We start from the raw sequence: 27778 nt of genomic DNA, 5'->3' as shown, positions 1-27778 counted from the left end.
TTCTTCCTCACCATTTCACCCATTTAAGGCTCTCAACAAATGTATTGGAATCTATTCCCCACACCTGATCTCTTTTAAACCCGACTTTCCCGAAATCCACAAGACGAATTCCTTCCTTAGAGTAGAAAGACGCGTCTTTGGCTCCCTTAAATCAAAAAACTCAATAATGTCTGATTCCAGCTCCGATTTCATGGACCATGTTCCTATAAGCTCAAGAATGGAAAAGAAGGGAGTTAAAAGGCAAAGAACCCCAGTTCTCCATACCAGGGCAGCCATCGAAGATTGGACGGACGATGAAATTATGCCTACTACAAGCCAAAAGCCCAGAGGAACAGCTGTTTCAGATATGGACGCGTCAAACACACAGGACGCGTCAACTTCTCAGGACGCGGCTCATTCTGGGGATGCGTCCCCTCACAGCGTAAGTGAGTTCGAAAGAAGGGTTCCTGACCCTGAGACATACCCCGTATCTCCTCAGAAGTCTGATTCTCCCCTAGAGCATTGGGATCCTTCAGATGTAGAAGTAGATTGTAATTGGACCAGGCTTGGTGCCCTAACTGAGACAGAGAAAAATGCCAGAAGGAAGAAAGAAGGTAAGCTAGCATGTGTTGCCCTTGACTCGACTATGACTGACTGGGAAATCCAATGGCATATGAAATACTATGACATGGAGGGCATCTGGGCGCGCCCTCTTCGAACCATGAGGCCGCACATCTTCAACGTTGGGAACCAAAGGATCCCAAGAATGGTGCTTACTCCAAAGTTAATTTCCCTGGGTGTGGGCGCGCCCTTGCATCCATACATTAAAAGAATTTTGAAATGGTACGACGTGGCTCCAGTCCAACTATCACCAAATTCATACAAGCTAGCCTGGGCTTTGTACATTATGTACCATAACTTGAGGCTGGGCGCGCCCTCAATGAAAGAATTCAGCTTCTTTTACAGCATTAGGAATCAATTCCTGGGTACCATTTTCTGGTCGTCAACAAATGGTTGAACAACAAGGGATTTAATGAAGGTAAAATCAGCCATGAGAGAGACTGGAAGGAGCTATTTTTCTACATTTATGACGTCAAAAGGACGCGCGTTCGCTTCAACTTGGAACCAAGTGAGTTCAACATTTTGGACGCGTCCTCTCTGTCAGGGCGCGCCTTTTCTTTTATAACCTTTTCTTTTTCCTTTGTTGTAACCTATTCTCCCTTCTCTAGACAAAAGAACTCAGAAAGAGCTAACAGGAAAGAAGAAGAAGAGAGCAGAAAAGGTTTTACAGTATGCTGAGAAACATTTCAACCTCAAGGACATGATTACCGAAGAGAATTTGAAGAAAATAGGAGCTTTTTCCCCACGGGTGGGCTCTCTCTGCAAATTTCGAGATTTCCATAATGGGAAACCCATCCTCACCGCTTCCGAAAAATCCAAAGGGCTCCAAGCCACAGAAATTATTCAGCTAGACGTTAATAAAAAGGTGGATTTAGACCAAGGTAAGAAATTACTATACTTAAGACGCATCAATGCTTTAAGACGCGTCATATTTATGCTCACCTTTGTCCTTTAATTTTAGCCTGATTTATAAACGTTACTTTACATATACGCTATCACCTTGGACGCGCCCTACCCCTCGGGCGCGTCTCTTTATAAAACTCTCTGATGGCTATTATTTATGCCTTCAAAAAAAATGTCTTAGGTAAGACGCGTCACTTCTTTAGGACGTGTCATTCTTACACTCATTTATACATCTTTGCATTCATCTATATTTGTCATGCATGTAGAATCTTATATCATGGTATGGGCGCGTCTTGTTACCAGGACGCGTCTTCTTGTACTTAACTAACACCTTTTCATTTTTATATCGCAGATATGGCCTCTCTTCCCAAAGGATTCGCAATTGGGGCCTCCAAAAAGCTAAGGGCCAAAAAACAGGCTCCTACCAAGGTTGATCTAAAGGCAAAACCCCCCTCCTGTTGCAACTCCTTCTCCTCCACCCAAGATAATCGACACCACTGAGCTAGACATTCCCAAAAGGGTGGAGGACGCACCCTCAAAGCGTCAAAAGACTGTTCCTGATGACCACTCTTTTATTCTCAGATACCTGGGCGCGTCTTCGGTTGGTGACTTTTCCGAGGACGAAGTGAGAGGTTGGACCTTCAGGACTGAGCAACAAACAGAGGAGGCTATGGTCAGGGCTGCAGCCGAGCTTCACCTGCATGCCAGGCAGAGTGCTAATATGACGGCCAGGCTTAGGGCGCGTCTTGCTATTACAGACACTGCAAAGAGCCAGGCCGAAGACAAAGTTAAATCCCTGGAGAAATACATTACCCTACTTGTCCAAGAGAAAGATGCTGAAATCAAATGCCTGGAGGGGGAGAGGACGCGTCTTGAGGCAGACAAAGCTGTGCTAGAAGGGAATTTCTCCTCAATGGAGAAGCAAATTGACAGTGTCATCGCACTGAATTCCACCATGAAACTGGAGCTTGACACCCTGAATGATGATAGGCTGCATGGATGGACAGAGGAGAAAAAGCTAGTTTACCAGCACGGCTTCCAGGCTGGGTTTGAAGAATGGTGCTCTGGGTTCATTGCCAACGACCCAGAGTATACATTTTCAAAGTTTGATGCAGATACCCAGATATGGGTAAATGATTTCAGGGTCAGGGCCGCAGACTCCATCAAGAACAAAAGGATTTTTCTGGGCTTAGAGGAAGAGGATGCGTCCCCTGATACTGCTCCAATTCAGACTCAGCCTCCCCCGGCGGAAGACCAAGAAAAGCCACAGGACGCGCCTCCTACTTAGGACGCGTCCTTCATCTTTTATGTACTTGAACTATTTAAAGGGTGCGGGCCCCTCGAAGCCTTGCAAGTTGTAGTATCTATGTTTGAACTTCATTTGCCTGCACTTTTTATAAAAACCCCTTTGCCTTATCCATGCATATTGAAAGGCATATGTCATAGCCTACTCGTTTATTCGAGTATTTAACTCAACTCAAATAAGAATGTAATAAGTAAATAGTGGATCAAGCATCAGAGAGATCTCACAAAGTAACATCTGTCAAAGAATAAAGAAACATTGTTCATCTGCAGACTTGAAGATTCACTGGAAGAAGTTCAAGAATTTGATCATGCCTCAGTGATATAAATCAAGATCGTGGATTTAATCAAGTGACAGAGATCTCGTCAAGGTATCATTTATTACAAGGATTCAATCAGAACAACAAAGTCAAGACATGAAGAAACGTCACGAAAGTTAGTCACTCATGAACCAGACAGTACATCGAGTGTCAGCATTGAAGTGACGGAATTGATTCATAAGTCTCAGAGACTTTCAGAAGATTGTCAGAAGAATGGATGCTGCTCAGGGATAGTATTAATTCACTATTAATTAATTAAGTCATATAATTTAATTAAGAGAATAAATTAAATCTGCAAGGATTAATTTATTGATTAATTGAATTAAATTGATTAATTAATTTAGAATTAATAATGAGGATTTTCAGAATGTTAATTGATTAAAATCTGTGATAATTCTAAAAAGACAACTGATTGTACTAGTATGACAATCGGTATGACAATTGATAGTCATACCGAATGTCTTGCTAATTCAGTTGATTGTATTGATAGAATTTTCAATTAGATTAAAATCAATTATGTATTCAGAAAAACAATTTCAATTGTACTACTATGACAATCGGTATGACAATCAATAGTCATACCGAAAGTCTTGCTAGTTCATTTTAATTGTCTTCCTAGCTCTAATAGATTGTCTCACCGAAAGTCTTTCAAGCTAAAATAGATTATCACACCAGTTCAACAACTTCGGCTGTGATTGTTTAAAAGAAAGCAGAAGACAATATCAACATATAACTCAGCAAAAAAACAGAGCAGAACATACAGAACAAGAAAACACAGCAGAAAACAAAAGAAAATATTTCATCATTCATCTGCTTATTCAAGATCAAATATTCTAGTTTGTTAATGTTAAATCCAAACCACTAGAATTACTTATCTTGTTCTTGTATATCAATCTAGCGGATTAAAATCCCTAGAACTTAATCTCAAATCGCTTTTAGCATTTGATCTTTTAATTACAAAAATAGAAAAAGTTCATGTCGAATTTATTCTAAATTTGTAATAATTGATTTGAGATTAATCCCTTGTAATCGATACCGTAGTTGTAACACCTTTCAAGTTTAATAAAAGTTTTATTTAACTTGAATTTTGTTTCACAATTTTATTCCGCATTTTATTCGACGAAACGGTATTGTTTGCATTCAACCCCCCCTTCTACAAACAAATTGGGACCTAACAATTGGTATCAGAGCCTTCTGATTAACGTACAAATCAAGATCCTAGACTTTTGTGTTTCTTTCACTTCTTGAATTTTTTATTCACTTAAAAATTCATAATGACTACACAAAAAGTTGGAACCGTTAAAATTCCACTTTTCAATAAAGAAAATTATGTGATGTGGAAGAAGAAGATGCTACTGTTTTTACAGGTTGCTAATCCCAAATATTTGCAAGTGTTGAAGAAGGGTCCAAAAATTCCTATGGTTATTGAACCAGAGGTAATAGAGAATGATGTGGTGATCACCAAAGCGAGAACTTATGTGAAGGATCCTGAGGACTTCTCTCCTGCTGAAATAGAAGAAGCTTCCCTGGATGCTAGCCTTCAATTAATCTTAGTAGATTCCCTTAATCCCCTAATGAACAGACATGTGATGAATTGTAAAGATTCTAAACATATCTGGGAAACTATTGAGATTATTAATGAAGGCACAGAGGAAGTTAGGGAGAACAAACTAGAAATCCTAACCTCTGAGTATGAATACTTTAAATCTAATCCAGGAGAAGGAATCACTGAAGTGTTTGAGAGGTACAATGCATTGATCAACAACCTGAACATTAATGGTAAATACTATTCCATCAGGGAGGTCAATAAAAAGTTCCTTTTGACACTGCCAACTCATCTCGAACATAGAATCACTGCCATAAGAGAAGCAAGAGATCTGAGTGAGATTTCTTTGGAAAGGCTATATGGTGTGTTAAAGACTTATGAGTTGGAGCAGATTCAGCAGAAGGAAGTTTACGGGAAAGGAAGAGTGGTCAGCACGTCTACTGCTCTGGTAGCTGATGAACAACAACAACAACAACCACTATATCAACAACAATCTCAACAGTCAGATAGAATGGTACAGTCTTCCAAGGTTGAAGATAATGTGATAGTAGCAGAATTTGATTCACCTACTACAAATCAATCAGGAGATGATTATTATTCCTTGGAAGAACTGGAGCAATTGGAGGATGAGTCAATGGCCCTGATTGTCAAGAGATTCTCAAATGTCAGATTCAAAAGGAATCCCAAGTTCAAGTACAAGTCCAACTACAACAGATTCCAGAAAGGTGGATCTTCATCCTTTAACACCAGCAGTGGTGGGTATAAAACAGGGATGGTTGATCGAAGCACCATTCGATGCTTCAACTGTAATGAGTTGGGACACTTTGCCACAGAATGCAGGAAGCCAAAACAAGCAAGGAAGAACTCTTATGATTCTAATCAGAAGAGTAAATCTGAAAGGGCGTACCTGGCAAAGGGAAGAAGTTGGGATGATACTGACAGTGAAGACGAAGAAGTTGGGAATCTTGCTCTCATGGCTAGTGATGCAAGCACCTCATCGTCAAGAAAAGAGGGCATTAAACAGGTACAACCGGTAGTGTGGATTCTTGACAGTGGATCGTCAAGACATATGACCGGAGATAGAGCCCTGCTATCAAATGTGGTTGAGAAAGCTGGCCCAGTGGTTACCTTTGGAGATAACAGCAAAGGTTTAACGGAGGGATATGGCTGTTTGCAAGCTGGAAATGTTATCATTGAAAATGTATATCTTGTGCAAGGACTTGAACACAATCTGCTTAGCATTAGTCAGTTCTGTGACAACGGCTACAATGTTTTATTCGACAAGCTGAAGTGTCAGATTCTGCACAAGAAAAGTGAAAAACCCTCCTTAATGGGAATACGGAAAGGAAATCTGTTCGTAGCTGACATGAACTCTGGAAGCAATCTTGAAGTCAATTGTTTCTATGCAAAAGCATCGTCAAATGAGAGTTGGCTATGGCACAAGAGACTTTCCCATCTCAATTTCAAGACAATGAATTCTCTTGTCAAAAGAGAATTGGTAAGAGGTCTGCCTCAGCTGGAATTCTCTCCAGAAGGACTATGTGAGGCTTGCCAGAAAGGAAAGTCAAAGAAAGCAAGTCACAAAGGCACTGACACATCTTCCATAACTGGTGTTCTGCAATTATTGCACATGGATTTATTTGGTCCAGTTAATATCCTTTCTATGTCAAAGAAGTGTTACTGTCTTGTGATAGTTGATGACTATTCCAAGTATACGTGGGTTTTATTTCTTCACTCTAAGGATGAAACACCACAAGTTGTGATTGATCATATCAAGATGATTGAGTTAGATTCTAACGTCCCTGTTAGAGCAATAAGGTCAGATAATGGAACAGAATTCAAGAATGCACTTCTAAATGGATTCTGTACAGACAAAGGGATTACCAGACAATTTTCAGCTCCTAGAACCCCTCAGCAAAATGGAGTGGTAGAAAGGAAGAATCGTACATTGATTGAAGCTGCAAGAACGATGTTAAATGAATCAGGTCTTCCAATGTACTTTTGGGCTGAAGCTGTCAATACTGCATGTTATACTCAGAATCGAACTCTAATCAACAAAGACTTCATGAAAACTCCTTATGAGATTTTGAATGAACAGAAACCTTCTATCAAATACTTTCATGTATTTGGTGCCAGATGCTTCGTGCTCAAGGATGGAGATGATCGTCGTGGTAAGTTCAAGGCAAAGGCATATGAGGGTATTTTTGTTGGATATGGAAGAAGATCATATAGAGTGTATATCATTGATCAACACAAAGTAACTGAAAGTGTAAATGTTACATTTGATGACACTAAACTCCCTAGTATCCAAACTGAAGATCCTTCTGAGAAACTGAAGTTTGATGATACGTCAGATTCAGAGTCAGAACATGGTCAAGAACCTGAGGTTGTTGCTGTTGAAGAACCTGTTAATCCTGATAATACTCAAGGTAATAGTGATGGAAACTCTGGAAACAATGGAGATACCACTGCTACTGACGGAGAATCTTCAAGTCAACATGGCAACAACTCAGGGGGAGATGCTGAAGGATCATCTAGTAGGACACAACATCACAATGAATTTCAAGGCGAATCATCAAGATCAAATCTTCCAAGACAGACTGTCTGGAATAAAGCTCACCCTTTTGAGTTGATTATTGGTGATCCAGATGTTGGAGTCAGAACTAGACGTGCTACTCAAAATGAGTGTCTGTTCTCAGGATTTCTTTCTGAGATGGAACCTAAGAAAATTGAAGAAGCACTAACTGATCCAGATTGGGTGATTGCTATGCAAGATGAACTCAATCAGTTTGAAAGTCAACAAGTCTGGAAACTGGTACCTAGACCTGTACACAAGAAAGCTGTTGGTACAAGGTGGGTATTCAGGAATAAACTAGATGAAGATGGTGTGGTTACAAGAAACAAGGCAAGACTGGTAGCTAAAGGGTATTCTCAAGCTGAAGGTATTGATTATGATGAAACCTATGCTCCAGTGGCTAGACTTGAGGCCATCAGGATATTTCTGGCATTCGCAGCATTTTCAAACTTTAAAGTTTATCAAATGGATGTCAAGAGCGCCTTTCTGAATGGAAAGCTGGATGAAGAGGTATATGTAGAGCAACCTCCTGGTTTTGAAGATCCAGATCATATGGATTTTGTCTTCTTTCTTTTCAAGGCTATCTATGGGCTAAAACAGTCACCAAGAAAATGGTATGACACTCTCTCTGAATTTCTTATTGAAAATAGCTTTATTAGAGGTGTCATAGACAAAACTCTCTTTTCTAAAAAACATAAGAATGATACTATATTAGTCCAAGTCTATGTGGATGATATAATATTTGGGTCTACTAATGATAATCTCTGTAAGAGATTTGCTAAGTTAATGCACAGCAAGTTTGAAATGAGCATGATGGGAGAGCTGAAGTTCTTTCTTGGATTACAAGTAAATCAAAGGTTAGATGGAACATTTATTTGTCAATCCAAGTATCTCAAGGAACTCCTCAAAAAATACAATCTAGAGGATTCTGCATCAGCAAGGACTCCATCAACTACAGCTGTCAAGCTTGGACCATGTGAAAACTCCATTAAGGTAGATGTCACAAGCTACAGAGGTATGATTGGCTCGTTACTCTATCTTACTGCAAGTAGACCAGATATTATGTATGCTACATGCCTATGTGCAAGGTTCCAAGCGGATCCTAGAGATATTCATCTCGTTGCTGTTAAACGAATCTTAAGATATCTTAAGGGAACACCAAATCTAGGTATTTGGTACCCTAAAGAATCTGGTTTTAACCTTGTCGGATATACAGATTCAGATTATGCAGGAAGTGTTGTTGATAGGAAAAGCACCTCAGGAAGTTGTCAATTCTTAGGAAGCAGGCTAGTCTCATGGTACAGCAAGAAACAGCAAACAGTTTCCAACTCAACGGCCGAGGCTGAATATATTGCTGCTGGAAGCTGCTGTGCTCAGATCTTGTGGATTAGGAACCAACTACGAGACTATGGCTCTGTATTGAACAAGATTCCTATTTTATGTGACAACACAAGTGCAATAGCCATCACCAACAACCCTGTGCAGCACTCGAGGACAAAGCACATTGACATCAGGTATCATTTTATTAGAGAGCACGTCATGAATGGTACTGTTGAACTATTTTTTGTTCCAACAGAAGAACAAATAGCAGATATTTTCACTAAACCACTTGACGAATCCACATTTACCAGATTAGTTGGTAAATTGGGCATGTTAAATAGTTTTTGTGATTAATTTAATTAATATCTGGAATCTGTTCTTGAATGAATTTACAAATGAATTTTTCATAAATGAAAAATTCATTTGCAAATTTATTTTATCATTTTATCATATTTCTTGCTTATTTCTATGTAATATATATTATCTTATCTATGTTATTTACTCTACTTGTTAATTTAAAATATCTCAGAATATTTTATTTCCTCTAAAAATATTTTTCTATGAATTTTATTTGCTAAAATTCAACAGAAATCTATTTTTGGAATAAAAATAATTAATTCTGAAATATTGTCTTTATTTTCTGTAAAAAATTTAAGTATTTATTTCAGTTTTACTATTTTGTAATAAAGTTTCAGTACATTAATAGTTGTCTGTACATATTCATTTTGTTTTTCTACTGCAAAGACAATCGGCAAGACAATTAAAATTGTCTTGCTGAAAATCATTTCAGTAAACATGTAAATATAAATCTGTTAATGCTTATTTTATCTTATTCTAGAAAGACAATCGGCAAGACAATTGAAATTGTCTTGCTGAAAGTCATTTTAGTAATATTGATTGCTTATTTTAATATCAGATTAATTTTATAACTGGCAAGACAATCGGTAGGACTATTGATTGTCATGCCAGTAATAAAATTAATATCAGAATTATATTGTTTTATTTTGTACTGGTATGACATCGGTATGACTATCAGATTGTCATACCAGTTGTTTATTTTAATTTTTATTTGTTTCTTTTCCTTCTTTTGCCTGGTATGACAATCGGTATGACAATCCCGGATTGTCATACCAGCTGTTATATAAGGCTTTTGCTGTGTTATGTTAAATCATTTTCAACATAACAGTTCATTTTCAAGAATTTTGAACAGTTTTTCACTCTCTTTTTCTCTCTTCTCTCTCCTCGAACAAGAACCAAACCAAAAACCTGTTATTTCCTTGCTCGAGTTTTTACTCAGCAAACTTAATCATCACTTTAGTGATATATACATATAAGTATATACATAAAGAAGTGCTGTTGAATTTTCTGAAAAATAAAAGTTATTATAAAAAACGCAAAAATCAATTAAAATCAGTTTGCCCCTTCAAATTCCATTTTAATTTTAATTTCTTATTTGTGTCTTTTGGTGTGTCAAAACTGTGTTAGTGATTTAAGAATTTTAACGAGATACATTTCTGTCTAAATTTTTCGATTATAATTAATTTAATTCGAATTATTAAATTAATTTAATTAATTCGAATTTTCTTAATATTATTCTTAAAATTCTGAAAAGCTTGTGTCTTATTATTATTTTATAAAAAAAATGGCTCTCAATTTCCAAATTGTCGCGCATAATCAAGTTGGTTATTTCAATCCGGAAAAATGTGATGTTGAAAAATTTAAGCCTTGGATTAGATTTTTAAATGATCATTCGATTGTTAGCTCTGCTATTAAATCAAATGTGATTTTAAACGTCGATCTACTTAGACTGATTTGCACAACTTCTACTGTGGCCGATGATTCAAAATCTTTTTCATTCACCATCGCAAACACACAGTATGTAGTTGATGAAACAGTCGTCAATCGTGCGTTAAATTTTCCACTAGACAATTTCTGTAATTTACCCTCTGAAAATGATATCACAAATTTTTTCAATGCTATTCACTATCAGGGGGTGATCAATTTAACCAAACTTTCTAAATCAAATTTGGTGTCTGAATGGGATATATTCTTCGATACACTTTCCAAAGTGTTTGCCAACTGCACAAAATCTAATTTTCATAACATTACTTCCACCCTGCAGTATATTGGTCTTGCGGTTGTTTTCAATCAAAGGATCAATTTTGGCAAACTACTTTTTCCCATTCTCTTGAGACGTCTAACTTCTGCTTTACGTGATCATTCTACAAATCGTAGGGTATCATGTTACTATGCTCGTTTTCTTATGCTCATAGCAGATCATCTACTCACCCCTGAACACAAAGCACTTTTTGCTAACTCTGCTGTAACCGAACCCCCACCAGTTAGCAAAAAGATTTACACTCGCCAAGACACAACCTTCAAATTTATGCAAGTACCAGTACTTGTATCTGCTTTCATGGCCAATTATATTCCCTTGCCTATTTTTAATCTTCCCGGCCATGAACAGCAACCTCAACCTCCAATGGTTCAAGCCACCCAGGCTCTTCCATTACAGGTAGTAACTCCTCACTCTCACTCACACTCTCTTCCTACTTCTGTTAACAGACCCTCAGTGGTTGATAGGGCTGACCATGAAGTTGTAGAACCACAGCTTCAATCCCAGGTCATAGAGCCAAACACAGAGTCTCATTCTATCTCACCCTCTCCCCCACTGTCTAAAATGTTACCCAGAAGATTACTAGGAAGTAGTATAATGTCAAATATGAGTGAACCCTCAGCTCTGCCTCCTCCTAAGAAAAGAAAACCTATTCTGAGGCATCTGAAAGCCCATCCTTGTCCTCCCAACAGGACATGGACTTTGAAATGGCCAATGAACAGTTACTAGAGGCATTCTCTCAACAGGATGCATCTATTGAAATTCGCCATCGGGCCATGGCATCTTGTACTGAGTCAAGCACAATTCCATTACTCACAATGGAACCATACACTTCCCCAGATAATACTCAGGACACCCAGCGAGGAGTGCACGTAGAGTCGGTTACAGTGCCTGCCATAGTTACGGCAGAAGAGCAGTCACATGCTTCAGAGGGAAAATCTGACTCTCCGCCATCTTTAATAGAGTCATTTTCTCCCCTCCCAGATCCAACAACTCTGGCTCCCTTATGGGATTCTCCACTCGCAGATTTATCTGGAGAAAGTGGAGGGCAACTCGGTCAATCTATCCCTGAAGCAATTCAGACATCTATTCCAAAAGATTTGATAGCATTGACTGAGGATCGGGACTCGCGAATTCCCATTGCACCACCACTGACCTCTCTTGAAGAGGCTAGGGTGATTTTTAATGCAGGTACACAAGAACAGCAATTGGAAGACTCCTCACGAGCAATCATATTGAGAGAAACACATGCACGTGAGATGAGTGAACCAAATACGAGTGAACTTCAGGTGAGAGCACACACAGACACTGATACTGTCAACCTGTTAGCTCAGATTGCTGCCCTGAAAGAAGAACTTGCTAAAAGTCAAGCTGAAGCTCAAGCATTCAAAGCACAAGTGGTTGAACGGTCTTCTTCTTCCACCTCTGTCGACAATCAGCTTGCAATCATAAGGAATGACATCTCAGATTTAAAGACTACTGTAATACCAAAGCTCAATTCTATTCAGGACACTCCAAATTTATCAGCTGATGACATATCCAACTTCTGCTCCCTACATACAAGAATGACTTCTCTTGAAGACCTCGTTGAGATGAATCATTCACTGGACAACTCAAGATTTCTAAAGATAGAGACGGGCATGGAACATCTAAATGAAGGCATGAAGCACTTATATTACATGATCAAGAATTCTCATTGCCCTAATGAAGAACAAAGAGCTCACTTTGAAGGACCGTCTGGTGGAGGATCAGGCTCTGGAAGTGGTGGAGGTTTCAAAGGAAAGTCAGTAGAGGATCCCTCAACTAAGGGGGAGAAGAAAGGGAGTAGTTCCAAAGGGAAAGAAAAAGATACTTCTGCTGGAGATAAAGGAAAGGCTGATGATGCCTACTACAGTGGAGAACAGGATGACTTCGATATTTTTGACATTCCCACTGAACCAATTCAGGAAGATAAAGATGGGTTATTTGAAGCTGAAGAAGAAAGTGATTTTGAAGATTGGGAAGAAGAAGATACAGTGGATCCTAGGTTTGAGAAAGAATTTCAGAAAGAGCAGTCAGAGATGCAAAGAAAAGAAGCTGAACTCAAGAAGGTCTCACAGATCATTGATAGGAGAAAAGACATACAAAGAACAGAAACTCTTCAAAAGCAACGTCTTCATGACATTAAAGCTCAAGAAAGGAGAAGAGATGTCAGACTGAAGATTGGTGGAAAGTGGGATGAAGCTAGGAGAGTACTCGATATGCCTCAGCTATGCACTAACAATGATAGGCAGTTCTTACATCTTCTTGACAAGCTGGAAATCTCAAATCCTAACAATGACATGTACATGAATGCTATCAAGACTAAAGTCTCAAGGATCACAGCTGCTTTTGATAGATCCCTAAATGAGATGAGCATTTTTGTATATTGTCAGAGTGAAGGATCATTCAAAGTGTCACTTCATCTATTTGAGAATCGTTCGTTGTCAGAGATTTGGGTTCTTTTAAACAAAGTGAAAAGAAGCTCAGAGTTGAATGAAGTTCTTCGGGAAAGGCTTAAAGAGTTTGCCAGCAGGGCTAGTCCTCAAGTGGTCAACAATCCTCATCAGGTGAGATTCTTTAAGTCTGATTGTCTTCAAATCTGTCAGCTAGATGTACAATCTCTTAAAGACTACTCAGCTAAGCATCTGGTCTGGATGGAACATCATTTGAGAACTGCTGGATATTCATCCATGTTGAAGACTCAAGCTGCTGACTTGATTCAAGCTTATTGTGAGAAGAATGTTAAAAGGTACAATCAACTCAAGAATCAGTTGGAGTTCAACCAGTCAGACCTGCAAGCTTCACTTCAGAAAAAGATCGTATCTTTGACAAGGAATTGCTTCAAGATTTAGAAGAAGGTGAAGTCAGAAGAGAAGACAACTAAAGTCAATTAGCTCAAAACTCAATGTAATATGATTAGAGCGTTATGAATCAAGATAGTCTAATGTAGTTATATGTTCAGGCTAGAGGAACATCTATCTTGTATTCACTTGTAAATTTCATTTGGAATCTGGAAAATGTTAAATATAATCCAGAACTTTTCTGCTATTTACTTTACATTACTGTTTATATCTTTTTCTTATTTGTTAGTTGAGTTATCCTCTAGGTATTTGTTGTTATTGTCTAACAAGCAAATAGGGGGAGATTGAAAGGCATATGTCATAGCCTACTTGTTTATTCGAGTATTTAACTCAACTCAAATAAGAATGTAATAAGTAAATAGTGGATCAAGCATCAGAGAGATCTCACAAAGTAACATCTGTCAAAGAATAAAGAAACATTGTTCATCTGCAGACTTGAAGATTCACTGGAAGAAGTTCAAGAATTTGATCATGCCTCAGTGATATAAATCAAGATCGTGGATTTAATCAAGTGACAGAGATCTCGTCAAGGTATCATTTATTACAAGGATTCAATCAGAACAACAAAGTCAAGACATGAAGAAACGTCACGAAAGTTAGTCACTCATGAACCAGACAGTACATCGAGTGTCAGCATTGAAGTGACGGAATTGATTCATAAGTCTCAGAGACTTTCAGAAGATTGTCAGAAGAATGGATGCTGCTCAGGGATAGTATTAATTCACTATTAATTAATTAAGTCATATAATTTAATTAAGAGAATAAATTAAATCTGCAAGGATTAATTTATTGATTAATTGAATTAAATTGATTAATTAATTTAGAATTAATAATGAGGATTTTCAGAATGTTAATTGATTAAAATCTGTGATAATTCTAAAAAGACAACTGATTGTACTAGTATGACAATCGGTATGACAATTGATAGTCATACCGAATGTCTTGCTAATTCAGTTGATTGTATTGATAGAATTTTCAATTAGATTAAAATCAATTATGTATTCAGAAAAACAATTTCAATTGTACTACTATGACAATCGGTATGACAATCAATAGTCATACCGAAAGTCTTGCTAGTTCATTTTAATTGTCTTCCTAGCTCTAATAGATTGTCTCACCGAAAGTCTTTCAAGCTAAAATAGATTGTCACACCAGTTCAACAACTTCGGCTGTGATTGTTTAAAAGAAAGCAGAAGACAATATCAACATATAACTCAGCAAAAAAACAGAGCAGAACATACAGAACAAGAAAACACAGCAGAAAACAAAAGAAAATATTTCATCATTCATCTGCTTATTCAAGATCAAATATTCTAGTTTGTTAATGTTAAATCCAAACCACTAGAATTACTTATCTTGTTCTTGTATATCAATCTAGCGGATTAAAATCCCTAGAACTTAATCTCAAATCGCTTTTAGCATTTGATCTTTTAATTACAAAAATAGAAAAAGTTCATGTCGAATTTATTCTAAATTTGTAATAATTGATTTGAGATTAATCCCTTGTAATCGATACCGTAGTTGTAACACCTTTCAAGTTTAATAAAAGTTTTATTTAACTTGAATTTTGTTTCACAATTTTATTCCGCATTTTATTCGACGAAACGGTATTGTTTGCATTCAACCCCCCCTTCTACAAACAAATTGGGACCTAACACATATTTTTACTTAGCATCCTATTTTTCCATTCACATGGACGCGTCCTAGTCTTAGGACATGTCAATTTTGACTATTATCAGTTAGGCAAATAACCATCCTGGGCGCGTCCTCCTTGACTGGACGCGTCCTTTATTTATTTAACGAATATTTTTTGTCTACAAAAACATATGAGCATAGCACAATGTTATACCTGTGTATTTAATCAAGGCACAAGGCTCAAGTGGGCGCGTTCTATGGTTTTGATGCGCCTCACCTTTGATCCAAAATACATCATCCTTCAAACAGGACGCGTCCTTCACAAGGACTTTTTCTTTTTCAATTATGTTGTCAATATTACAGTAACATTCAGTCTAAAGGAGCATCAACCAAGATAACTTGGGTGCATCCTTGAAAATAGTACATTTTACTTGAGTTTCATTGTTCCTTTTGACAACCACTACTTCAGTTATCATTTATATAAAACCCTAGCTTAGGGCGCGCCCTACGTTTAGGACGCGTCATGTAACCAAGCAAACTGAGCAAATATCCTTTTGGAAAGTTTCAAACTTTTATTTATAATGAGCTCTAGTGTCAAAAGTGCACCAGTCCCACGACTACTATGCTCTGTGGGGAAATTATTTCTAAAAAATGGCCCTTCAACTAGTTTCAAGGTAAGTAGTACATGCACTACCCCCCTAGGCTAGGAGGAATTTATTTAATTCTAGCCTATAATCCGGGCATAACCCAAAATAATAAAAGAAATATGTAAGGGGCCAAAGCCGCGCCTTACTGGTAATACTTTCAGAGATGTTCCGCATTCCAAGCTCGCGGAACTAGCTTGCCTTCCATATCTTCAAGGTGATAAGTCCCCTTCCACAGGATGGACTTTATTCTGTATGGTCCTTCCCAATTAGCTCCAAACACTCCATGTCGGGGGTTCTTTGTATTGGGCATCACTTTCCTAAGTACCAAATCTCCCACCTTCAGCAATTGTCCTTTTACCTTCTTGTTATAATACCTTGCGGTGCGTTGCTGATATGCCGCTAGCCTTAGCTGAGAATTTTCCCTCGTCTCCTCTAAGAGATCTAAATGAAGCCTTTGATTAACCTCAGCATCTTCTTTTCTGTAACAATCTCTGCGAAGTGATCCCGATCCAACTTCCACGGGGACCATAGCTTCGTAGCCGTAAGTAAGCATAAACGGCGTTTCTCCCGTAGTAGATCATGGCGTAGTGTTGTATGACCACATCACCTTCGGGAGTTCTTCAGGACAATTATCTTTGCGTTCCTCCAGCTTGGTTTTGAGGGTATGCTTTATTATTTTGTTAACAGCTTCTGTTTGTCCATTACTTTGAGGATGATAGACCGCCGCAAACTCCTTCTTGATTTTCAACTCCTCACATAGCTGTCGCAATTCCTTGCTATCAAACTGCTTTCCATTATCGGAGACAAGCTTATAAGGGATTCCGAACCTACATACGATGGAGTTGAAAACAAAATCTCTGATTTTCTTTGCGGTGATAGTAGCCAGTGGCATAGCTTCCGCCCATTTAGTAAAGTAATCGACCGCAACCACTGCATATTTGACGTCTTCTTTAGCTTTCGGCAATTCCCCGATAAGATCAATTCCCCACATGGCGAACGACAACGGGCTTGCCATAGGCATCAAGAGTGTCGCCGGCATAGACGAGTAGTTTGTAAAGCGCTGGCAGCGATCACATGCCTTGAGGAAATTTGTAGCATCTTCTTTCATTATGGGCCAATAATACCCTTGGCGCAAAACTTTCATTGCCAACGAGCTACCCCCCGAGTGATTGCCACAGATTCCTTCATGCACCTCTCTTAGGATGTAATTTCCTTCTTCTTCTTCAACACACCTAAGCAGAGGTTGGTTGAACCCTCTCTTGTACAGGACTTCGTCGTATATCACGTATCTTGCAGCCTGATAGCGGAGTCGGCGAGCCATAAACTTATCCTCGGGGAGTATTCCCTTGCGAATGTAAGCTAGAATGGGCATCATCCATGTTTCCTTGGGAGCCCCATCCACTCGCATAGTTTCTACCTCTGGGATACTAGGAATCTCCTGGATTTCAAGAGGGATGGATCTTAACAACACAGCCTCTTGTTGCGACCTCATTTTTGCCAGAGCATCCGCATTACTATTCTTCTCCCGCGGAACACATTCCAATCTAACTTCTTTGAACATTCCAATCAGGCGCTGTGTACATCTCAAGTATAATTCTGTTCGTGGGCCTCGCGCTTGAAATCCCCCGTTCACCTGATTCACTACCAACTCTGAGTCACTTCTTGCAATTAAGTTCCGCACCCCCATTTCCAAAGCGATTTTCAGGCCATTAATCAGCGCCTCATACTCCGCATCATTACTGGTTGCATAAAACTTGAAATGAATGGCGCTCATCAGATGGTGGCCCTCCGGAGACACAAGTACTATACCCGAACATGCTCCTCCATTGTTAACCGCCTCATCCGCATGCAAGATCCACCAAGGATGCGGAAACTCCTCCAAAGACTCCTCAGAATGAGGCGGATGTAGCATTACCAAAGGTTTATCATCAATTTCAGAATCAAATTCCAACAAGAAATCGGCTAAGGCTTGCCCTTTTATCACTGTTCGAGGTACATATTCCAAATCAAACTGTCTTAACTCCACAACCCATTTCAGCATTCTTCCTGATGACTCTGGTTTGTGCAGGACCTGTCGCAGCAGCGGGTACGCTGTACGAACTTCAACTCTATGGGCTTGAAAATACGGTCGCAATTTTCTTGACGCAAGAATCAGGGCGTAAACCAGTTTCTCCATGCTTATGTAGCGAGTTTCAGCATCGTGTAACCGCTTGCTCACGTAGTACACTGGTGATTGTTGCCCTCTTCTTCTCTTACCAGAACTGCACTGATCGAATATTCAGACACTGCGAGGTACAGTATTGGAGACTTCCCATCCAACGGCTTTGACAACATGGGAGGGTTTTCCAGTTGCTCCTTAATTCTTTTGAAAGCATCTTCACATTCTGACGTCCATACAAAGTCTTTCCCAGCTAATTTGATCGCCTTGAAAAATTCCTTACATCTATCGGACGACTTGGAAACAAATCGATTTAACGCGGCGATTCTCCCAGTCAAACTCTGCACTTGTTTCACATTGGTGGGTGACTTCATATCCATCAATGCCTTGATCTTTACGGGGTTGGCCTCAATTCCCCTGTGGTTGACAATGAACCCGAGAAACTTTCCTGACTCCACGCCGAACACACATTTTTGCGGATTTAATTTCATACGAAACCTCCTCAGAATGTTAAACATCTCCATCAAGTGCTTGATGTGGTCACCCGCTACCTTGGACTTTACCAACATATCATCCACATACACTTCCATAGTTCTTCCGATTTGATCCTTGAACATCATGTTTACCAACCGCTGGTAGGTCGCGCCAGCGTTAATCAATCCAAACGGCATTCCTATGTAACAGTATAACCCCCTGTCAGTAATGAAGGATGTATGTTCTTGATCGGGGCCATACATCGGAATTTGATTGTAACCGGAGTATGCATCCATAAAACTCAACAACGCATGCCCCGCCGTTGCGTCAACCAACTGATCGATTCTTGGCAACGGGAAGCTATCCTTTGGACAGGCCTTATTGAGATCTGTGAAATCCACAGATGTTCTCCACTTCCCATTCAGTTTCTTCACCAGTACCGGATTTGCAAGCCATTCGGGGTAGAAAGATTCTTTGATTAGCCCCACCTCCAATAACCGGTCCACTTCTTCTTTTAACGCTATTGCCCTTTCTCCACTTACTGGGCGGCGTTTCTGACGCATGCCCTTACAATTCAGAAGGATATTCAAACGGTGACACATTACTTCTGGGTCGATTCCTATCATATCTGAATGACTCCATGCAAAGACATCAAGATTTGCAATTAGGAAGCGGGCAAGACTTCCTCTCATTTCATCATCCAACTGGGATCCCACTTTCAAAACCCTGCTCGGATCATTTTTATCAACTGGAATAGATATTGTGTCTTCGGCCGGTCCTGTCTTTTCGGCGGGCATAGGGATCCTGGGATCCAAATCGAAATCAAAGTCTCGGGGGTCTTCGACTCCCACTTTCGCATCTGAGGGCGCGTCCTCATTTGGAGGAGCATCAACCTCAATTTCATTTAAGGGCGCGTCCTTCTTTTGAGGAGCATCCACCTTGAAGTTATTCCCGAGACCTTGCAAAATCTCACTCCTTCCTTCCAACTTTTCCCCGTTAACTTCCTTTTGTATGATCGCCTTGGTATGGTTCACCACCACTTCCTCCACGCTACGGATCCTCGAAACACGCCCCCGCGTCAAAAAAGAGTTCTCAGAGACATTGGTTTCTTCCTTTCCGGGGCTTTCAATGAAATAGTGGGCATGGACCTCTCCACTTGGTTTTGTATGAATATCTTCTACATCTTCAAATAGGAGACCTTTCCCTTCATACCTTCTTCTACAAAATTCTTTGACAGCCTTGTGATAGCAGTCGCGTGACTCATACTGTGACCCTCTAAGACTGCCAACTCCGTTTGGCGTTGGGAACTTTATCATCAAGTGGTGTATCGAGGTTATCACCCTGAATGCTCACAACCAAGGTCTGCCGACCAGCACATTGTGCGCGGAATCTTGATCTAGCACCTTGAAATCTATCATTTGGGTAACCGACAAAGCTCCTTCCCCTAGAGTGACGAGAAGCCTGACAGAACCCATAACCCTCACTGCTTCCCCAGTAAAGTCATAGACGTGCGCATCTTCGAAATACATGTCACTATCTGGGAAACCTAGCTTTTTGTAGGTGCTGTAGTATAAGATGTTTGTAGAACTCCCATTATCCAAGAAGACTTGATGTACGTTCATTGCCCCAATGAGCATGGTAATCACCAGCGCATCGTTGTGAGGGTGATGCACCCACCTATATTCTTTTTCCTTGAACGTAATATCAGCGGACTCTCCCTTAAAGACCTTCGGGGGTCTATCTTTCAAGCTGTGGATGTTGGTGAGCGGTGGATATCGCGCTTCTCTCGCGTTTTTCTCCAGTGCTCGATTACTATCACCAACAAAAGGGTGTCCTCCGAAAATTGCCCTGATACTGCCTACCCTCTGAAACTTGACCTCTGCTGTTTTTTCATCATCCTCCACCCGCGGGGGCTGTTTTTCATCCTTACCCTTATCATCAAGTCCCTTGCGTCGCTTCACCTTGTCAATCCATTCTCCTAGGTACCCTGCCTTGATCAATTCCTCAATCTCATCCCGCAAGTGACGACACTCATGGGTGTCGTGGCCAGTAGACTCATGGTAGTCACAATACTTCTTCTTGTCTCTGCTCTGCCATGAAGTTAGACGGTCGGGCTTCTTGAAGATTCCTCTATCCTTATTTACCTCGAAGATATGATCAATGGACGCTGCCAGTGGTGTATAATTGCTGACTCTTCTCTCGTAGTTCGATGGTGGGCTCCATTTACTCCGCGAGCTCACAGCATTTACCCTGTTAGGGCTTCTGGCGTTTCGCCGATAATATGGGCTCAAGGATTTGTCCCTTCTCTTGGATCGCCCCTTGGAGTTATAGGTATTGTCATTCTTTTTTGTTTCTGCAAGCGACTGCTCGATTGCTTTGAACGACTCCGCCTGCGCAAGCACATCAGCTAGCGACACTGGGTCCTTCCCTTGTAGGTGCTTCCAGAAATTCGTCCCCACACGCAACCCAGCTATAAGCAATATTTTCAATATTTCATCAGTTGCACCCCTTACCAAAGTAGATTCTGCATTAAACCTCTTGAAATACGAAGTCAAACTTTCTCCTTCCTTTTGTTTCACATTAGCCAGCGTCGTAACAGGTGGTGTATACTTCGCCGCGGCTTGGAATTGTGTCAAAAACAAAGTTTTCATCTGTTCTCAGGATGAAATCACACTTGGACCAAGTTTTTGGAACCACTGCTGAGCGCCTTCTCTGAAAGTGGCTGCCAGGAGACGGCATCGAGCCAAATCAGGGACTTGGTACACGTCCATTTCAATGTTAAAATGCCCCAGGAATTCCACAGGATCAGAATTCCCATGAAAACGCAAGTTGTTGGTTGTGTTCCTGTATCCAGTGGGCAATTGCGCCTCCCTCACGACAGCAGCAAAAGGAGAAGGAGCTTGCGCAGTCGCCGTTACTCTTCCTCCCTCAAGATGGTTGAGCAACCTCTTGAGGTCGTTCACATTAAACATCCCTACCCCAGGGATGGTTTGAACATTAGGCTGCTGGGGTTGCTCTGCGACTTGCTGAAATTCCCCTTGATTACCCCCCGGGTGTGGCGGAGGATCTCGCCGTCCCTCGCCCTGAGGCTGCGGCGGTGGCATGTTACCATTTTGGTCCTGGATATTTTCCCGTACGCGAGGTTCATCTTGACCGCGTCGTGGAATTTCATCATTGTTCTGTATTCTTACTTGAATTCGCCCGCCGTCCTGGTCATGAGGACGCGCCCCAGACCCATTACCAGTAACGCTGTGGGAAGCTACGGGAATAACGGCGGGAACTTCTCCAGCGGAGTGTGCTCCACCTCTCCTACCATTGTAAGGGGCTCTTCCGTATTGATATCCCATTCTTCCTCGTCCATTCCTCTGATATCCCCGGTAGTAATTCCCGGGTCTTCCTCGCGGAGGGGCACGCTCGTGCTCGCGGTGCCGCGCCCCGTCATCCCTTTGGAATGCGGGGGGCACATGCGTCGTGTCACGGGGCCTCGCTTCTCCGGTGTTTCCTTCCTTTTTCCATTCTACCAGCAACATCCTCAAATCATCGTCCTTCAACCTTATGTCAAGCCTTCTTTTTAAGGCTGAAAGATCCCTTCCTTCCTCATCTTTGTTTTGAGTGTTCTCCGCACGACGACGCTCGTCCATCGTACGACCAGACCTATGTGGGTGTGGCATTACTTGGTTACCCAGGCGAGGTCTTTCTCTGCCATCAGTGTCTTCGTCCGCAAGCTCCATAATAGGTTCTACATCATCAGAGTACTCCAAGCGCCGTAGAGTGATTTGCGGGTTTTCCCCGCTCCCCCGGGTATCTCCTTCAACTACAGGGGCTTTTCCCAATGCATGACCGTGACGGGGGAAACGACGACCTCTCCTCGTCTTTCGATGCTCCGCCGTGTTCAATCTTGAGTTAAAACTGTTAAGAGTATCCCCCATGCGATATAATTGCTCCAATATATCAGCATTGTTGATGAGATCTGGAGGTGTCCCCCCCACATCCGGAGCCCTTGGTGGATCCGCCATGTTTCTGGGAACGTAAGGCTCATGGCGAGTATAGCGCCCCCGTCTTCTCCTTCTGACCTGCTGTCACTTCCATCATAAGAACTTCCATCACGATTGTAAGACATCTTTTCCTCCTAAGATTGCGACCTTAATTAGCACCCCTCCTTCTAGCACCAATCTGTTGACAGAGGAATCTGGTAACAACAAAGATTGAGGTTTCTCGCCGAAACTAAGATCTGTGACGGTGGTTCTTTGCCAGAAACTTAAGCGGTGTGTGGTTGATTGTGGTTGTTTTAGGCTGAGATTAATCAGAGTAAGTGGTGGCTCTCTTATTAGCTCTCAACTTCTTACCCTCTCAATGTGCCTACGTACCCTTTATATAGGGATCAAGCCTGACGTAGTTCTCGTAGAACAGGAAATCTAATGAGTTTAGACTTCTTACTCCTAAGCCCAGTAGAAGCCCATCCAATATCCGTCTTCCGCTAGCTTTAGGAATGTCCAACTATGAGGCCCAACCGCGAAGGCCCAAGGCTCGTCCGTAATCGTAGGACTTCACGGATAGTGCATCTCCCTGTGGAAGGATAACACTCCGCTACAGCTATCTCCCTTGATTTACGAATGCAGGTATAGCCACGGTTCACCCCAAGTGCCAGACGCATCCCTGTCCCCCGAATGAGGATAACCCACCAGATAGCAGGACAGGTGATCCCAAGCTCTTGGGTGCAAAGTGCAGGATGACCCCAAAGTTCTCCAACGAGGACACCCGTTGAATACAAGAACAGAGCTCCCAAAACACACACCAAAATTAACCCCGCATCCCCAACGAGGACACCCGTTGAATACAGGAAGAGGCCTTCAATCATCAGGCATACCCCTGGAGGCCTTCAAGCTTTTCACGGACATCCCCCTCCTTGACCGTCTCAAGGAGGGAATTCTTCAAAGAGTGCCTGCAACAAATACATTAGTAAAATAACCTCCATTGCTCCTCTCCAGGTAAGCTTTTTCCTGAAGTTACCATTAAAAACACATAGAACAAACACAGGACGCGTCCTAGAAGTTGGGACGCGTCATCACACTCATTAGACTCGCACCGTCTCCCCAAAACCGCCATGCACAGCATTTCACCTCCTATGACGCGTCCTTGTTAAAGCCGGCGCGTTCTACAGCGTCCATCGTCATGAGATTTCATCTGCCATGCATGATTTCATAAACATTGACGCGTCCATATAGCCTGGGCGCGTCCTCCCTTGACCATTCACCCTTCTCGCCTCGTAACATATCCCTTCCCAGGTAGGCGCGTCCTGTAGGCTTGGACGCGTCCTCACTTCCACAACGCAATACCGAGTTTGACTGTAACTAGCCCGCGTTTGACCCGAGTCAATTCAATGCCAAATTTTGGGTATAACACTAACTATGCAATTGAACAAGTGTTCATGATCATCGTGATCTCTCAACAAATTCCTTTACTTCTATATGATTGATCAAACTTTGGAAAATAGAAATAGCTGAAAAAGGAGTAGTAAAGTTATGGTGGTATTCGGAATGGAAACGCGTTCGTGATACTAAGGTTGGCGCATTTATTAAAAGGTTATAGAATGCTAAAGAGCAAAAGTGTAACCTGTATAGTATTATGTACGGAAGATAGTGATGACTACGAACAAGAAAAGAAGGAGTATTGAGAAGCAAAAGCTATAATGCTAGAAGCTATGATGAGAGTCAGTGCAATAGAATTGAAAGAATTTGGAATGATCACTTAACGCGGATTGAGTTTTCTTACGATAATAGATCGTATGTCAGTATCGAGATATCGCCTTATGAGATCCTTGAGAGAACATAATGTCAATCTCCCTTGGACCCTTGGATATATTAAGACGTTTTGGGAAGTTAACATATGAGCTAGCCCTACCCCCGAACATGTAGCAAGTTCATAACGTGTTCCACGTATCAATGTTAAGGAAGTGTAATTCGGATGCCAAACAAATAGGGGCTTATGAGCGCATAGACATGCAACCAGACGTAACCTATATTGAGCAACCAGGAAGGGTTATAGATCGAAAAGGGACAAGTGCTTAGGAGAAGGGTTATCAAACTAGTCAGAGTTGGTGGTAGAACCACAATGTGGGAAAATTGACTTGAGAGTTAGAAAGTGCAATGCTAAGAAAGTATCCCTATTCATTTTCTATCTGATTCCGGGACGGAATCCTTTTAAGGAGGGGAGACTGTAATAACCCCAATTTTTTGAATCTTTGAAACACTGATGAATAGTGATTTTGCTGATTATGCTGATTAAGAAAACTTTTCATGCCACACTATGCAAGAGTTCTTTTGTTGATATTTTGAGATCTTATTAGTACTCCGTATGGTATATAAGTGTATGTAAAGATCGTCAGAATCCAAATTCGAACACTTTGATTTTTCCCGAAAATCCACCAGATTCCGAAAGAATTGAGTATAAGGTAACATGATTAAAAGGATTTAAATTCAAGAATTATAATAGAGGATCATAAAAGGAATATAAAATATTGAGAAAGGTTTAGGGGAACCCAAGTAATGAGATCCCGGATATGATCCCTCAAACGATTAGCAAGAACGAACGATAAACGAGTCGTAAAATAATTAAACGACAAGTAATGCAAGAGAGTTTAGTGCAAGGATTAAGGATGTTAATCAAGCATTTAATTAAGGATTAGCATAAGAAGATGCTTCCACCATCAAGTGGTGACAAGTGGCAAATGGTGAAGTCACCAAGGTAATGTCATGCTTAGTCACACTCCACTCACTTTAATCAACCAACAAATCACCCAAACATCCCATTCACTTCATTTTCCACCACAAACACGTTCAACAAAGAAAGAACTCTCCCAAGAACATCTACCCTCGGCTTCTTCATCATTTCAAGGAGAAAAATTCCAAAAATCAAGATCCAAGCTTTGTTAATTTGCAAGGTAATTACCCAAGGTCCCTTATGATTAGATAAGCATATTCTAGGAGTTTAAGCTTCTATTTCTTCATGAATCTCTTCCAATAAATCAAGGAAGAAGATGATGAATAGTGTTTTCAAGATTTCTAACTTTATTTTCTTTGATTTCCTTTAAGATCCAAGCATTCCTAAGCTATCTCAAGGCTTCTTAAGGCTTCCTAGCTACTCTAATCACTCCAAGGAAGGTATAACCCCTCCAAACCCTAACTTTACTTTGAGTATTAGGTTTGGTTTTGTTTGTTATAGTTCATGAGAGCATTATTCTTGTATGTTTAGAGTTTGGTTGGAATTGTAATGATTTTGGGTTATAAATCTTGGTTGTTGGTTGATGAACCTTAAGTATAGTTAGTAGCTCTTGTTTGAGATTGAATAAGTTAAAAAAATCATGAGGTTATGGACTGAGTTAGTAAGGTTTGGATGAAGTTTGGTGGTATTGGTGGTTATGGGTTGATTTGTGGTTGATTGGAGTAGTTTAAACTTTGGTAATCGCGTAAACATAGCCGTCGTAATGCCCGATTTACCTTAGACTGTTTTGTGCTTAACTTTTGCACCCGAACACTCACTGTCATGAATTGACCATTACAAATTTTAGATAGCTCATGTTACGAGCTTCGTTTTGATATGTGGTTCGCTTGAATCCGATGTACGGTTTAGGAGAAACGACTGTTTTAAGTAACGGCATTTCGCGAACGAACCATTACCCCTCGCCTTACTTTGAAACCTTGGTTAAGGCCCTTAAATGATAATTGGAGTATGAAACAATTATGTAAAGTGGATTAGGCAGTTGGTAGGGTATTCGCGAAAGCGTCGCCTTAAAATTCATAACGGTTAATTTATTAAAAAATGGCGGAGCCAAGACTCGAATGACTTATGTGATTTGTTAAGCATAGAAATGACCATAAGCGAACGTTAGGGTTCAATTGGTTAAAGTCTAGTTTCTTAAGTGACCGGGGTTTAATTCTGACTTATGTTGTTATTCATAGGTTATCGGACCCACTCTAAGCTTAAGTCTATCCGGGAACACTCAGGCAAGTTTTCTACCCGTTATACTGTTGTTGTGATGTATATATGTATATGCATTATCTTGTGATAAGTGCATGATTATTATTGGCAAAGTCTTGCGATATATTGGAGCATGTGATATGATATGTATATGCATGCCTGTTTCATAATTTTGATATTCTATTATCAATTCAAATGCTTATAAGTTGCATCATACCTATGCTAGAGATAAGCAGTAGTTGCGTATACCCTTAGTATAGGGGACCCAAAGGTGAACATTTTTCTAAACCGGGAGTCGATGTTCCCGAGTATAGTATATGTATATATATATAAATAGTTTTCAAAACTATTAATCGAATAAGGTTTATTCGATAACTTTATTTTATTTAATGAATATTTTTTTGAATATTCATTCGAGGACTTATGACTCCGCTTATTTTATTTAATGAATATTATTTTGAATATTCATTCGAGTACTTATGACTCCGCTTATTTTATTAAATAATATTATTTATTTTATTAAAGAATAATGTTTCGATAATCAAACTTATTTTCGATTATTCAAATAAAGATCGTACTTTCGTATAAGTATATCTTTGGTTATTTATTATTCATTTCAAGTATGAGTTTTAAAACTTCTACTTCAATTATTTTTATAAAGATTATCCTTATGGGAATATTATTTAAATAATAATATTCAGATATCCTCCAACATATCGGGACTAATTTATTTTATTAAATCAGCATTACTCCAAACATTCTCAAAAATGTTTTCGAGTCTTCAAAATGATTTTAAAAGTTAGAGCGGATCCCAAAACTCGTTTTCAAATTTAAGATCTTCCTTTCGAAGGGGACTTGAATACTCGCTCAAAAATCTAAAGGATCCGGCTCTGTGGTGTATTTTATATTCGCAACGTGGTTGCTATTTTGAGAAAACAATTTGATTACTTGCCCAATATTCGGGAAGTAAGTCCATCTAATTCAGTCGGCATAAGCGACAGGCCGGGGTACGGTCTATGAAGGTGTAAGAGGCTGGGTGACAGTCCATCCATGCGTGAGTGACCGGATAACGGTCTAGCGCGGGGTCCTAATGCGGCCAGGGTGATGACCGGCGAGGAATTCATCCATCTACAGTAGAAAAGGTTACTTATTGGTATCTTTGCCTGATCAGCAAGATATCGGGTTTATGCCAAAATTCTTTTCTTTCCAAATTCATTGGATATTACAACTCTGTTCATACTTTACATGACAGAGGTTTTCAGGAAATGTATGAGAGATATATATGGATATATATATATATCGGGACTTAATGAAGTATCTCGT

The 27778-nt window shown here is 40.3% G+C and overlaps 1 protein-coding gene across 1 annotated transcript; it reads right to left on the bottom strand.

Annotated features, from left to right (window-relative positions):
* Positions 1–19827: 19827 nt before the first annotated feature.
* LOC141708339 (uncharacterized) lies at positions 19828–21129 on the bottom strand. Its single transcript, XM_074511917.1, has 2 exons — positions 20623–21129; positions 19828–20469 (listed from the first exon to the last, which is right to left on the bottom strand). Exons 1-2 carry the CDS (start codon positions 21127–21129, stop codon positions 19828–19830), a joined length of 1149 nt encoding a protein of 382 aa, XP_074368018.1.
* Positions 21130–27778: the final 6649 nt, after the last annotated feature.

Source organism: Apium graveolens, chromosome 1 (assembly GCF_009905375.1).
Source record: "Apium graveolens cultivar Ventura chromosome 1, ASM990537v1, whole genome shotgun sequence".
Classification (NCBI taxonomy): domain Eukaryota; kingdom Viridiplantae; phylum Streptophyta; class Magnoliopsida; order Apiales; family Apiaceae; genus Apium; species Apium graveolens.
This window is presented reverse-complemented; position numbering and strand designations above follow the sequence as displayed.

What these genes read in the sequence shown, in the direction of transcription:
- LOC141708339 (XM_074511917.1), bottom strand. Translation starts at nt 21,129, where the DNA reads ATGAAAACTTTGTTTTTGACACAATTCCAAGCCGCGGCGAAGTATACA. An exon ending in CCATTGATCATATCTTCGAG is followed by an intron (nt 20,470 to 20,622) that starts GTAAATAAGGAT and finishes GAATTGATCAAG; the next exon opens with GCAGGGTACCTAGGAGAATG.